This window comes from Saccopteryx leptura, chromosome 2 (genome assembly GCF_036850995.1).
Source record: "Saccopteryx leptura isolate mSacLep1 chromosome 2, mSacLep1_pri_phased_curated, whole genome shotgun sequence".
NCBI lineage: Eukaryota > Metazoa > Chordata > Mammalia > Chiroptera > Emballonuridae > Saccopteryx > Saccopteryx leptura.
Genome location: NC_089504.1, coordinates 130,868,206 through 130,880,580, shown reverse-complemented (window position 1 = coordinate 130,880,580; position 12,375 = coordinate 130,868,206). Strand labels below are relative to the sequence as shown.

The following is a 12,375-nucleotide window of genomic DNA, read 5'->3' as shown; positions in this document are numbered from 1 at the left end:
TTAAAAAATTAAAAAAAAAGATTTTCTATCCTCCAGATCTGTGAATCTGAATTATCAGGTGACATAACAGCTATTTGCAATGGAAAATCAGGAGAAAGAGAATCTACTGAAGGTACACTAGACAGAAAAAACTTTGAAGAAGGTGAGACTAGGCTGATCTCTGAAAGATGGCTACAAATCAGACCTGTAGAGAGAATATTTTTTATTTTTTATTTTATTTATTTATTTGTATTTTTCTGAAGCTGGAAATGGGGAGAGACAGTCAGACTCCTGCATGCGCCCAACCGGGATCCACCCAGCACGCCCACCAGGGGCAACGCTCTGCCCACCAGGGGGCGATGCTCTGCCCCTCCGGGGCATCGCTCTGCCGCAACCAGAGCCACTCTAGCGCCTGGGGCAGAGGCCAAGGAGCCATCCCCAGCGCCCGGGCCATCTTTGCTCCAGTGGAGCCTTGGCTGCGAGAGGGGAAGAGAGAGACAGAGAGGAAGGAGGGGGGGGTGGAGAAGCAAATGGGCGCTTCTCCTGTGTGCCCTGGCCAGGAATCGAACCCGGGTCCCCCGCACGCCAGGCCGATGCTCTACCGCTGAGCCAACCGGCCAGGGCCGAGAATATTTTTTATACTGTTCATATTTTCAAAGAAACAAACTGCTTATTTTGTCAGAATGAATTTTGGAGTATAATGGTTGAATCTTGTAGTGAATTATGTTTTTTCCTGTCACAGAAAATTGAAATTCCCCAAGGTGCTTATTACTTTTCCCTGGGAAACAACTTTAGGAATTAAATGCTGTGCTAACTTACTAATTCAATTTCTTGTAAAATCATTTGGGGTCTGATTTTGGCATGAATTGAGAGGGCATTATTTTCTCAGTCTCTAGCTTCTCAACGTGGAGCACTTGGATTTATAGTAGAACAGTAAGGGTACTGTGGCAGAGTCCAGAGGTTGTTTAATTCCCTTCTATACATAATAAACTTACTTCATAACTTAGCACCTTCCGAGGAAGGTGGTCAATAGACAACACAACTCACCAGATGGTGTTCAGTTGGGAATTCAGGCTATATGTAATACTTTTGCTAACTTTCTGTATATTCGGAACTGTCAGATTTGCCATATCCTAGTTGTCTATGTTAATTAGTAGGATAGTCTAAGGAGTATTGATTTCGAAGTTTCGGTGGTGTTTTTTTGGGTTTTTTTTACAGTGAAGGAAGGAGAGAGACAGACAACAGAAAGGGAAAGGGAAAGAGATGAGAAGCGGCCCTGGCCGGTTGGCTCAGTGGTAGAGCGTCGGCTTGGCGTGCAGAAGTCCTGGGTTCGATTCCCGGCCAGGGCACACAGGAGAAGCACCCATCTGCTTCTCCACCCCTCCCCCTCTCCTTCCTCTCTGTCTCTCTCTTCCCCTTCCACAGCCGAGGCTCCACTGGAGCAAAGATGGCCCGGGCGCTGGGGATGGCTCCTTGGCCTCTGCCCCAGGCGCTGGAGTGGCTCTGGTCGTGACAGAGCGACGCCCTGGAGGGGCAGAGCATCGCCCCCTGGTGGGCAGAGCGTCGCCCCCGGTGGGCGTGCCGGGTGGATCCCGGTCTTGCGCATGCGGGAGTCTGTCTGACTGTCTCTCCCGTTTCCAGCTTCAGAAAAAAAAAAAAAAAAAAGAGATGAGAAGCATCAACTCATAGTTGTGGCATCCTAATTGGTCATTGATTGCTTTCTCATATGCGCCTTGACTAGGGGGCTCCAGCCGAGCCAGTGCCCCTTGCTCCAGCTGGTGACTTTGGAATCAAGTCAGCGACCTTGGGTTTAAGCCAGTGACCATGGGTCATATCTATAATCCCACGCTCAAGCTGGCAATCCCATGCTCAAGCTGGTGACCCTGCGCTCAAGCTGATGACCTCGAGGTTTAGAACCTGGGTCCTCAGTGTCCCAGGATGACACTGTGCCACTGCCTGGTCAGGCATCAAGTTTATTCTTTTACCCTTTTAAGTTGTTTCAATAAAAGGCCTTGTAAATCTGTTATGAATGATGTTGCCAAGGTGTATCTCCTTTTCATAAGACTTGTGGGTAATACAATAGGATCTCCTTAACTGGTATGTTTGGTTGGTAGGTAGTTTAAAAAGGTGGTTCAAGCATCCTTCATGAAATCTTCTTTATGTCCTCTCCTTAATTTCAAAGTCATAAAAGAAACCAGAGAACTGGTATTCTGTACAGTATTTGAGATTCTGCTCCTAGCATTATGTTGTCAGTTTGGTATGAATAAACTGTTATGAAAATTCTCTTTAAAATAAAAAGTAAAAATAAAAGTCAATTAAAACAAAACTCATAAAAATGGGAAATTTTTCAAGTGAGGAGGGGAAATTGAGAGACTCCCACATACACTCCCACCAGGATTCACCCAGCAACCCCTGTCTGGAACCGATGCTCATACCAATCGAGCTATCCTCAGTGCTTGAGGCTGATGCTTGAACTAGTTGACCCACTGGCTATAAAAGGGGAAGAATAAGAGAAGGGGAAGAGGGAGGGGAAGAGAAGCAGATGTGTGTGTTCTGACCAGGGATTGAACCCAGAACTCCGTGTGCCAGACCACTGCTCCATCCACTGAGCGAACCGGACAGGGCCTCAACTATTAAATTTTAACACAAAGCATAAGTGCTCATTCGTTTCATGCAGATTAGTGTATGAGTACACCAATTTGAATTCCAGGTTAAATTACTTTCATAAACAACATCCAAATGCATTGTCTTTGGTTTTTAGTTTCATTTCCTTTGAGTTAGATTAAAACGTGAGCATTTGAACAAGGACCTGAACATCTAATCCTTACCTTTTATTATTATTATTTTTTTTGTATTTTTCTGAAGTTGGAAACGGGGAGGCAGTCAGACAGACTCCTGCATGTGCCCAACCAGGATCCACCTGGCATGCCCACCAGGGGGCGATGCTCTGCCCATTCGGGGCGTTACTCTGTTGCGACCAGAGCCATTCTAGCACCTGAGGCAGAGGCCATGGAGCCATCCTCAGCGCCCGGGCCAACTTTGCTACAATGGAACCTTTGCTGCGGGAAGGGGAAGAGAGAGACAGAGAGGAAGGAGAGGGAGAGGGGTGGAGAAGCAGATGGGCGCTCCTCCTGTGTGCTCTGGCTGGGAATCGAACCCGGGACTCCTGCACGCCAGGCCGACACTCTACCACTGAGCCAACCGGCCAGGGCAATCCTTACCTTTTAGAATTAACTTGACCATACCAATCAACAGTAGATTTTTCAGAGGAGCTCACTTTTAATGAGTCTTTCCAAAGTGTAACTTTCTGGGGTATTTTTGTTTGTTTGATTGTTTGTTTTTTTAAGAGAGAGGCAGGGAGAAAGAGACAGACAAGAACATCGCGCTGTTCCTGTATGTGCCCTGACCAGGAATTGAACCGACAACCTCTACACTTTCAGACATCACTTCAGCCAACCAAGCTATCTGGCCAGGGCTTATATTGTTTTGCATTTATATTTTACCAATTGATTTAATAATTAAATTAGGTAAACACTAAAAAGAACAGCTGGCATAAAAAGTGTAGAAGCAAGCACAGCGGTTGCTCAGCAAGCACACAGGTGTAGACCTGGGGCAGAGGTGCAGAGAGGGGGCCAGCAGCTCCCAGTGTGCTGTGTGCAGTGGGCCTTGCTTGCCCAGATGTTTTGCAGAGGAGATTCCTACTAACTTGGTGAACCACTTAAGCAGGGCCCACTTACAGAGCTTCTGTTGTATTCATAATAAAATACTTTGCCTCAATTTAATTGAGCTATGTTGGGTAGATAAAATGTAAAAAGAACCAAAACAAATGTCTAGGTTTTCTACATTATCACTCTGGAGAGAACAGCCCTGGCTGAGTAACTCAGTTGGTTAGAGCGTCATCCCAGTACACCAAGGTTGCGGGTTCAATCCACGATGAGGGCACATAAAAGAAATCAACCAATGAATGCATAAAAACCTGGAGCAACAAATCAATGTTTCTTTCTCTCTCACCCTCTCCTTTCCTTTCTCTCAAATCAGTAAGTAAATATTTTTTTTTTAAAAGAGAACATATTTAGGCTTGCAAATCAGTGTTCATTTCTGTCCATTTAGATCATGTCTTAACCCCTTCTATTGACCTGTACCATCATTGAAAAGATTAGGTACTTCTAGACATATGGGATCTTAATAATACCATATTCTAGACCTAGAATAGAATGGATAGAGAAAGAAAAGTCCTAGAGTAGAATAATGAATTATTTTAAGAGGATGTCAAATGTAGTAAAATTAATCTCACTAAATATTTTTCTTTTTATTTTTCTAGGCAATCGATAGCATTCATCAAGTGGGGGTTTATTGTCTTGCTCTGGTGCCTGCTAATACATTGCCAAAAACTCCACTAGGAGGGATCCATATATCTCAAACAAAACAGCTCTTTCTAGAAGGATCTTTACATCCGTGCAATATCCTCATGTGCCCACATACATGTGTGACCAACTTGCCAAAACCCCGGCAAAAGCAACCAGGTAATATGCTGGCTTTGAAAATGTAATATTAAAATTGTTAATTCAGGAAGCTGAGTTCTTTCAGCATGATTCTTTCTCTAGAGTATCAAAGATTAGTAACGTGAGTTTGGTTATCAGCTGTCTGAAAGCTGGGAGGACCAAGACCCTACAGAATAGGCTTCTCAGGGTTTATTATTGGCCCCTCTTCTGAATTCTTAGTTGTGTTCCTTTATTTCTCCTGCATATAAAATATGGAATCAGGATGATCAGAATCCCACTTGCAGAAGTAGAATAAAGTAAGTCCTATAAAGGAAGGTTCTGATAATAAGAATAGCTAGTATTAATTGAGTGCCTACTAAAAGCCAAATATTAGCTAATTTTTACATTTTACAAATGTGATCCTAAGACTTTGCCCCAAGCTGTGGAAAATAAAATTCAGGAAAGTTAAGAATTGTGCCCAAAGTCATATAGTTAGTTAGTGGCAGAGGTGAGAGTGACTCTAAAATCCATACTCTGGCCCTGGCTCAGTTGGTTAGAGCGTCATCCCAAGTACATCAAGATTGTGGGTTCGATCTCTGTTCAGGGCGCACATAAGAATGAACCAAGTGAATACATAAATAAATGGAACAAAAAAATTGGTGTTTCTGCCTCTCTCTCTCTTTTTCTTTATTGTTCCTTTCTCTCTCTCTCTCTAAAAAAGTAAAAATAAATACATAAACTAACAAACAAAATCTATACTCTGAATCACTAAGTTATCCTGCTTTTCTGTTGGGACTCTTACCTAGAGTCATCCCTCATTCCTTTTTAGTTACAGGGATCTGATTTGGACCTATAACACTTCTGAAGGGAAAGATACTTAATTCAGAAATTTTCTGGATTATAAGTACAGATAAATAGCATGTTTGCCATTTGCCATATTCGTATGACTTCAAGATGCAAATAAGAGTATGTGAAGTGCCATATGGAAAATAAAACAATCAATTTTAATCTTTTGCCTAATTTCTGAGTGGACCTAGGTTATAGTGCTGAGATAGGAGGCTAAAGCAAGAGTAATTGATTGATGGTCAGTCATGTTAAACTGTTGGTTCAGTCCAACATGAAATAGTTAAGGTTTATTAATGCTTTTTCATTTAACTGAGAAGTTAATGAGATACTCCTGGTTTCCTATATGCCTTAAAACACACGAGAGTCAAAGTCTGGTCTTTATAGATCCCACTGCCACCACACACACTGTGTACATCATCACATCAGCCTCCAATTGTGTTGTGAAGAGAAGATAAAATGGGAAGATTAGGAAGAGAAAGGGAAGCATGACATTTATATTTCTGTAAGACAGCTTTTACTGAAAAGCAAACATGAACATACAATAATAAAGTATAGGTAGCCCTTGACTTTCTAGGATATTTTTATCAGGATATTAAAATATTAATATACTCTGCTCTGCAGTATCTATTACTTCAGTGGTCTGGTGGCTAAGATCATATCACAGTTGTTTATCTATATATTATTCTCAGCTCGCCAGCTAACCTTATCTTGGTAACAGTGTGTGAAGAGCTAAAGTGTATATGGTATGTATCAATTTCTGTTAGTGGAATAAGAGTTTATGGAGGCTGCCTGACCAGGCAGTGGCACAGTGGATAGAACATCGGACTGGGATACGGAAGGACCCAGGTTCGAGACCTCAAGGTCGCCAGCTTGAGCGTGGGCTCATCTGGCTTTAGCAAAAAACTCACCAGCTTAGACCCAAGGTTGCTGGCTCAAGCAACAGGTGACTCGGTCTGTTGAGGGCCCACAGTCAGGGCACATGTAAGAAAGCAATCAATAAACAACTAAGGTGTCGCAATGAAAAACTGATGATTGATGCTTCTCATCTCTCTCTGTTCCTGTCTATCTGTCCCTATCTATCCCTCTCTCTCTCTCTCTCCATCCCTGTAAAAAAAAAAAGAGTTTATGGAGGCTAATATTCTAAAGGGACAGTTAAATCCAGAAGTCTGTGTGTTTCTAATTAAGAAATGTATAAAAAGAAGTATCTCCATATTACCCGCCTAAGTATCTGATAGATGTATAAAACATGCAATCCTCCATCTCAAATCCTATTGCACTAAAATCCTACATGCATTTATCATATGAGTAAAATTCCATTTAAACAGCATTTAATCTAGGATTCCTTTAACAAACTTTCTTGTCTTAGTAGATGCTTAAAAGATGCTCCTTAACGCATGCATATACACACACACAAACACAAACACAAGAAGATGCTACTTAGAGAAATAATAGATCCTTAAAAATATTGCTCTTGCTAGCCAGATTTTATCTAATTTTATTAAATGATAAAATTGATTTAAAAGACTTATTCCTAAGCCCACAAGGGCTTAACATCCATCTGTCTGATGAAGGAAAGCATAAAATTTGGACCCTGTGTTTTTGCTATCTGTTGTTATTACGTGATAAGATCTTAGTGGGATATGTATGGGTCAGACCAAAGCAATTTGAAAAACATGGCATAGAAAAGAAGTAGAGAGATGGGAATATGTTAGGACTGGTTTTGGCTTGGCTGAACGTTTCAGAAAAACATAGCAGCAGCTTAAAAGACAAGTTTATGTTTATCTCAGGTAAAAAAGAAAGGCAAAGCTAGGCAGTCCAGGACTAAGATGGCAGCCCCTTAGTCATTACAGTTCCAGTGCCCCACGTTTTTGCTCTGGCATTGTATCAATTAACTATTATTAATAGATATGCTGCATACCAAATAACCCTAAAGCTCGGTGACTTCAAATATGAAGCATTTTTTTTCACTCATGGGAGGTGGATCTGTGGAGCTTAGCTGGGATCATCTGGGCTTGGCTTGGCTCCAGGCTGTACGTTGGGTTAGAATCATTCCATGTGTCTCCTCATCATGGGACCAGCAACTACCTGGGTCATGTTTTGCTCAAAGCAGATGGCAAAGCAAGAAAGCAAGCCAAACCACACAAACTTTTTAAAATAACTTTTATTTTCCACACAGTCATATTTAAAGCTTCTGTTTATGTCATATCTTCTAACATTTCATTTTCCCAAACAAATCAGTCCATGCCCAAAGTCAGTAGAGCAGAGAGATGTACTCCTTCCATGTAAACACAGCAAGGATGGGAAGGAAAAGGATTGTAAGAAAATAGTGCCATCTGCCACAGTCGTCCGAAGGCTCCCGGACCTTCAGCCATCAATCCTGCATTCCAGCTAACAGATGGGAGAAAAAGACAAAGAATGGAATACTCTCTTCCTGTAAACATATTTTCTAAAAATTGCATATATTCTTTCCCCTTACATAGTATTATCCTATACTGAAGAATATAGTCTTCATTCCAGCATTTGCTCAGCTACAAACTGGTGGTTCTGTTTCTAATGGCGAGGAGGAGAATAGATAGTGGGGTTGATGACTAGTGGTCTTTGCCACAGGAAATGTAGAGTTTCATGAGAAAAATAAGACATATTTACAAGAACAGGCCTGGCTAGGTAGCTCAGTTGTTTAGAGCATCATCCCGATACACCAAGGTTGTGGGTTCGATTCCCATCATTGCACAAATGAGAATCAACCAATGAGTGCATAAATGAGTGGAATAACAAATGAATGGTTCTCTCTCTTCCTTTCTCTCTTCTTTCTCCCTCTAAAATCAATATACACTCACACACACACACAAGTACAACAAAATGTCAGCAATTAGCTCCCTAGATGTTACTGCTTTCAGTAATTTTTCACTTTCTGTGACCTATAGACTCAGGAAATGTTACATAGAATGACCTGCAGAAATTGCTGCTTAATTATTTTTGTTGTTTTAAACTACTCTGAAAAGGGCCTGACCTGTGGTGGCACAGTGGATAAAGTGTTGACCTGGAATGCTGAGGTCTACAGCTTGAAACCCTAGGCTTGCCTGTTCAAGGCACATACCCAGTCTTCCACCACCATCTTTCTCCTCTCTCTAAAATCAGTAAATAATATCTAAAAAAAAAAACTTCAAAAAGTTTACTTTTTAAAGTGTTACACTTTTATTATTTTATAGTATGAGTCCAAGATTGTGAAACTTAGTCAATATGCAGAATCCTGCCTATATAAAAACCTCTCCAATGTGATAGATCTGTAATTATTATGCAGTTTCTTAGGAAGGAATTTTGCATATTATACTTATAATTGCAGTAAGGCACTTTGTTCAACTAAAAGTGTTCAGCTATCATAGTATTGGAGTACTTTACCCTCTTTGAATTTTTTGATGTTTTATTTTGAAATAATTTCAAACAAAAAGGTTGCCAAATAGTGCAAAGAATTCCCTTATACCCTTTACCCAGCTTCCCCAAATATTTAAAATTGATTCTTTGATTTAAGTGATTTTATTTTCAGATGCTTCAATATATTCAAAAGCAACAGATTTTGAAAATAAAAAATAGTAAATATTAATCTAACCTTGCATCAACATTATTCAAAACTCAGCTGACAATAAGTTTTCTTATATTCTTTGTGGGGTTTTTTTTGGTGGAGTCTTAATCTTTAAATGACCACCAAGAAAAGCATGTAGAACACTAGCACTTTTTACCTTGAGAGTGGGAGAATTCTCCTTTTTTACTTTGAAGTGTCAAACCTATGGAAAAGTTGAAAGAATAGTATAACAAATATCCATATAACTTCTAGAATCACCAACTGTTACCATTTTTTTTACTGAACGCTTTGAAAGTAGATTGCAAACATCAGGACATTTCTCCCCTAAGTATTTCAGCAGTGTATCTCCAAGTAACAAAAACATTCTCCTAAAATTTTCTTAGTCAACCACAATGTCATTATCTTATTAAGAAATTTAACCTTAATATAATGCTTTCGTCTAATAGTACATAGTGCATATTCAAATTTCTTCACTTATTTGTTACGGTTGATTTTTTTTTTTAATTCATTATTCAGTGAAGGTCATGAATTGCATTTGGCTGTCCTTTAATTTAGAAGCTCCCAGCATTATTTTATCTTCAAGACATGGATATTTTTGAAGAATCCAGGCCAGTTGTCTTATAGAATATTTTACAGTCTGGATTCACTTTTAATAAAGTACTTCTGATATTCTTGATGAGCTCACTCTCAGTCCTCGTAGATAGCAGATTTCTTTACTGTTAAGCCCACTTTTAGGGTTGTATTATGATTAGTACAGATGCAACCAACTGTCACCTCCTCAGAGTGAAAACTTCCCTACACTCAAGCTATAGGAACCTGGACTCCACCCCCGTCCTATCTCCAGCTCTCCTGTGGTCCTGTTTTGTTTTTTCTTTATTTGTGTATGTGCTTATCAGTTGCCTTTACCTACTCAAATTCAATCTCTTTGTCTTGTTTGCTTCTGTGTTTCCAGTGCCTACAAGGATGCTCAGTCTGATTGAACCAGTTATGGTCATCTGAAAATGTTTTGGGGTGTGTAGTTTGAATTACCATCTCCAGAGAGTTGAGTTTGTCTTTACTTACAGGTGTAGGGCCTGCTTCTGTGATGGTTGGGAATCTGGTTGCTGGAAAACGCATAGCACAAGCTGCAGGAAGGGATCTCGGGCAAATTGAAGAGAATGATTTAGTGAGGAAGGTAAGTACTCCAGAAGTGTTGCTTTTTACAGACAAGTCAAGGAGTGAACTTAAACTTCAGATAGCACATGAAATATGTGTTATTCAACTTTTAAAAAGTTGCTGGCCCTGATTTTTTTTTCTTTTGCTTTGTGACTTTAGCACCAATTTCTGGCAGAAATACTACAGTGGCGAGCCCAGGCAACTCCTGACCACATACTCTTCATGTTGTTAAATGCAAAGGTATGAAAAATTCAGTTGTGTATCAAATTAGCTGAATGTTTTGGGAGTATCCTAGGCACTCTTTATTTTTTCTTAAGTGAGAAGCGGGGAGGCAGAGAGACAGATTGCCGTATGCGCCTGACTGGGATTCACCTGGCAAGCCCACTAGGGGGCGATGCTCTGCCCATCTGGTGCATTGCTCCGTTGTGACCAGAGCCGTTCTAGCACCTGGGGCAAAGGCCATGGAGCCGCCCTTAGCACCCAGCTCACCTTTGTTCCAATGGAGCCTTGGCTGCAGGATGGGAAGAGAGATAGAAAGAAAGGAGAGGGGGAAGGGTGGAGAAGCAGATGGGTGCTTCTCCTGTATGCCCTGGCCGGAAATCAAACCTGGGACTTCCACACGCTGGGCCAGTGCTCTACCACTGAGCCAACTGGCCAGGGCCTTAGGCATTCTTGATCTCTTTCATCAGAAAATCTCTTTATTTAAAAAAAATTTAGCCCTGGCCAAATAGCTTCATTGGTTAAAGTATCGTCCCGAAGCACAGAGGTTGCCAGTTCGATCCCCGGTCAGGGCACATACAGAAACAGATTGATCTTCCTATTTCTCCCTCTCCCTTCCTCTCTCTCTCTCTAATCAATTAAATAAACATTAAAAATTTTTTTTGCTGTGATCTATTGAAAGTCAGCCCTTGACACAAGGGTTTGTTTTTTTTATTTAGTATAAAAAATTAAAATAAAATTAAAAAAAATTTTTAATTGAAGTTATTAGGGTGACACTGGCTAACAAAATTATACAGGTTTCAGGTGCACAATTCTTCACGTCTTCTATACACTGTGTTGTGTATTTACCCTCCTCCCTCCCCAAGTCAAATCTTCCTCCATCACCATCATCAGAAAATTTCTATTGCCAACTCTGAGGAAGACAGTCCTGATATCTCCTTGTTTTAACATATGAGGATAAATTGTGCAATCATCCAAGGTTGAAATGAGATTTCCTGCAGTGTTGTTTAATACTTTCTCTTCTTATGTTATAATCAGATCGTCTGTATTCATTCTGATAGGAATGGTGGGGCCAACGATGCAATTATATGGATGTACAGAGGTATAGAATGCATTATGTCACATAATTTTTACCCAGTTTGACTTTTAGTTTTTTGATTCCTGCAAGGAAGAAAGTGACTTTAGATTAACATTTTAAAAACCAGAGTTATTTTGATACATACTTAAATGATTTGTTGCTAACAGATAAAAGACAAATTGAAAATTATTTAAGAGTGCCTTTACTGTTTTCTAATGATGGTTTGCCAGAATATTGTATTTTTTTATTTTTGTATTTTCTTAAATTACACATTCTGTGGGAGTCTGCTGAGGTCTCTTTGCTTTAATGGCTAAGTCAGAGGCTAAAAGTACTGTGATCATGGCATATAACAGCATTTCTCACAGCAGAAAAGAGACTGCAGGCCCTACTGCACTCTCTTAGGGAACATACCCAAATTGTCTCCTTCTGTCCTGTTTCTCCCTAGGTTCTGGTTTATTTCACACACATGCACACACACACATACACACACCCCTTTGAGAATTTATGCAGTATAGAACTTAATGTGAAGAATATGCTATGCATCTTAGCAAATAGTCATTAAAAACCTTAAGAACCACTGCTGTATAGGAGAAAACTTTGGGACTCCCTTGCTCCGCTTATATATGAAGTGGGGTTCTTTTCAAGCCATGATTGATTAGTGTCCTTTCATGTCAGTGAGATGTCAATCTAGCATTCTCCCCATTCCACTTCCAGGCTTGGCTACAGTTAAAGTTACAGCCCTGTGAAACTCATAGCCTAGATATTTGTTAGTAAGCATAAATTTAAATTTGCTTATTAATCATAGAAGTAATATACATGGATGACTAAAGGACATGTAGTCCATTTATTCTTCTGCATATTTTTTTTTTTTTGAGAGAGAGGCAGACAGACAAAGACAGGGACTGACAGACAGGAAGGGAGAGAGATGAGAAGCTTCAACTCATAGTTGCATTACTTTAGTTGTTCATTGATTGCTTTCTCATATGTGTTGTGACCCCAGGGGGCTCCAGCCGAGCCAGTGACCCCTTGCTCAAGCC

General features: G+C 40.3%; 1 protein-coding gene across 4 annotated transcripts in view; it reads left to right on the top strand.

Moving 5' to 3' along the window:
• DIP2B (disco interacting protein 2 homolog B) overlaps positions 1-12,375 on the top strand; it is a 304,374-nt gene that overhangs the window by 260,530 nt on the left and 31,469 nt on the right. For all 4 annotated transcript variants that reach the window (XM_066368716.1, XM_066368715.1, XM_066368713.1 and 1 more), the window contains 3 exons: positions 4,301-4,502; positions 9,951-10,060; positions 10,201-10,281. In XM_066368716.1, coding sequence (XP_066224813.1) covers positions 4,301-4,502; positions 9,951-10,060; positions 10,201-10,281 — 393 coding nt within the window. The remainder of the gene's footprint in view (positions 1-4,300; positions 4,503-9,950; positions 10,061-10,200; positions 10,282-12,375) is intronic.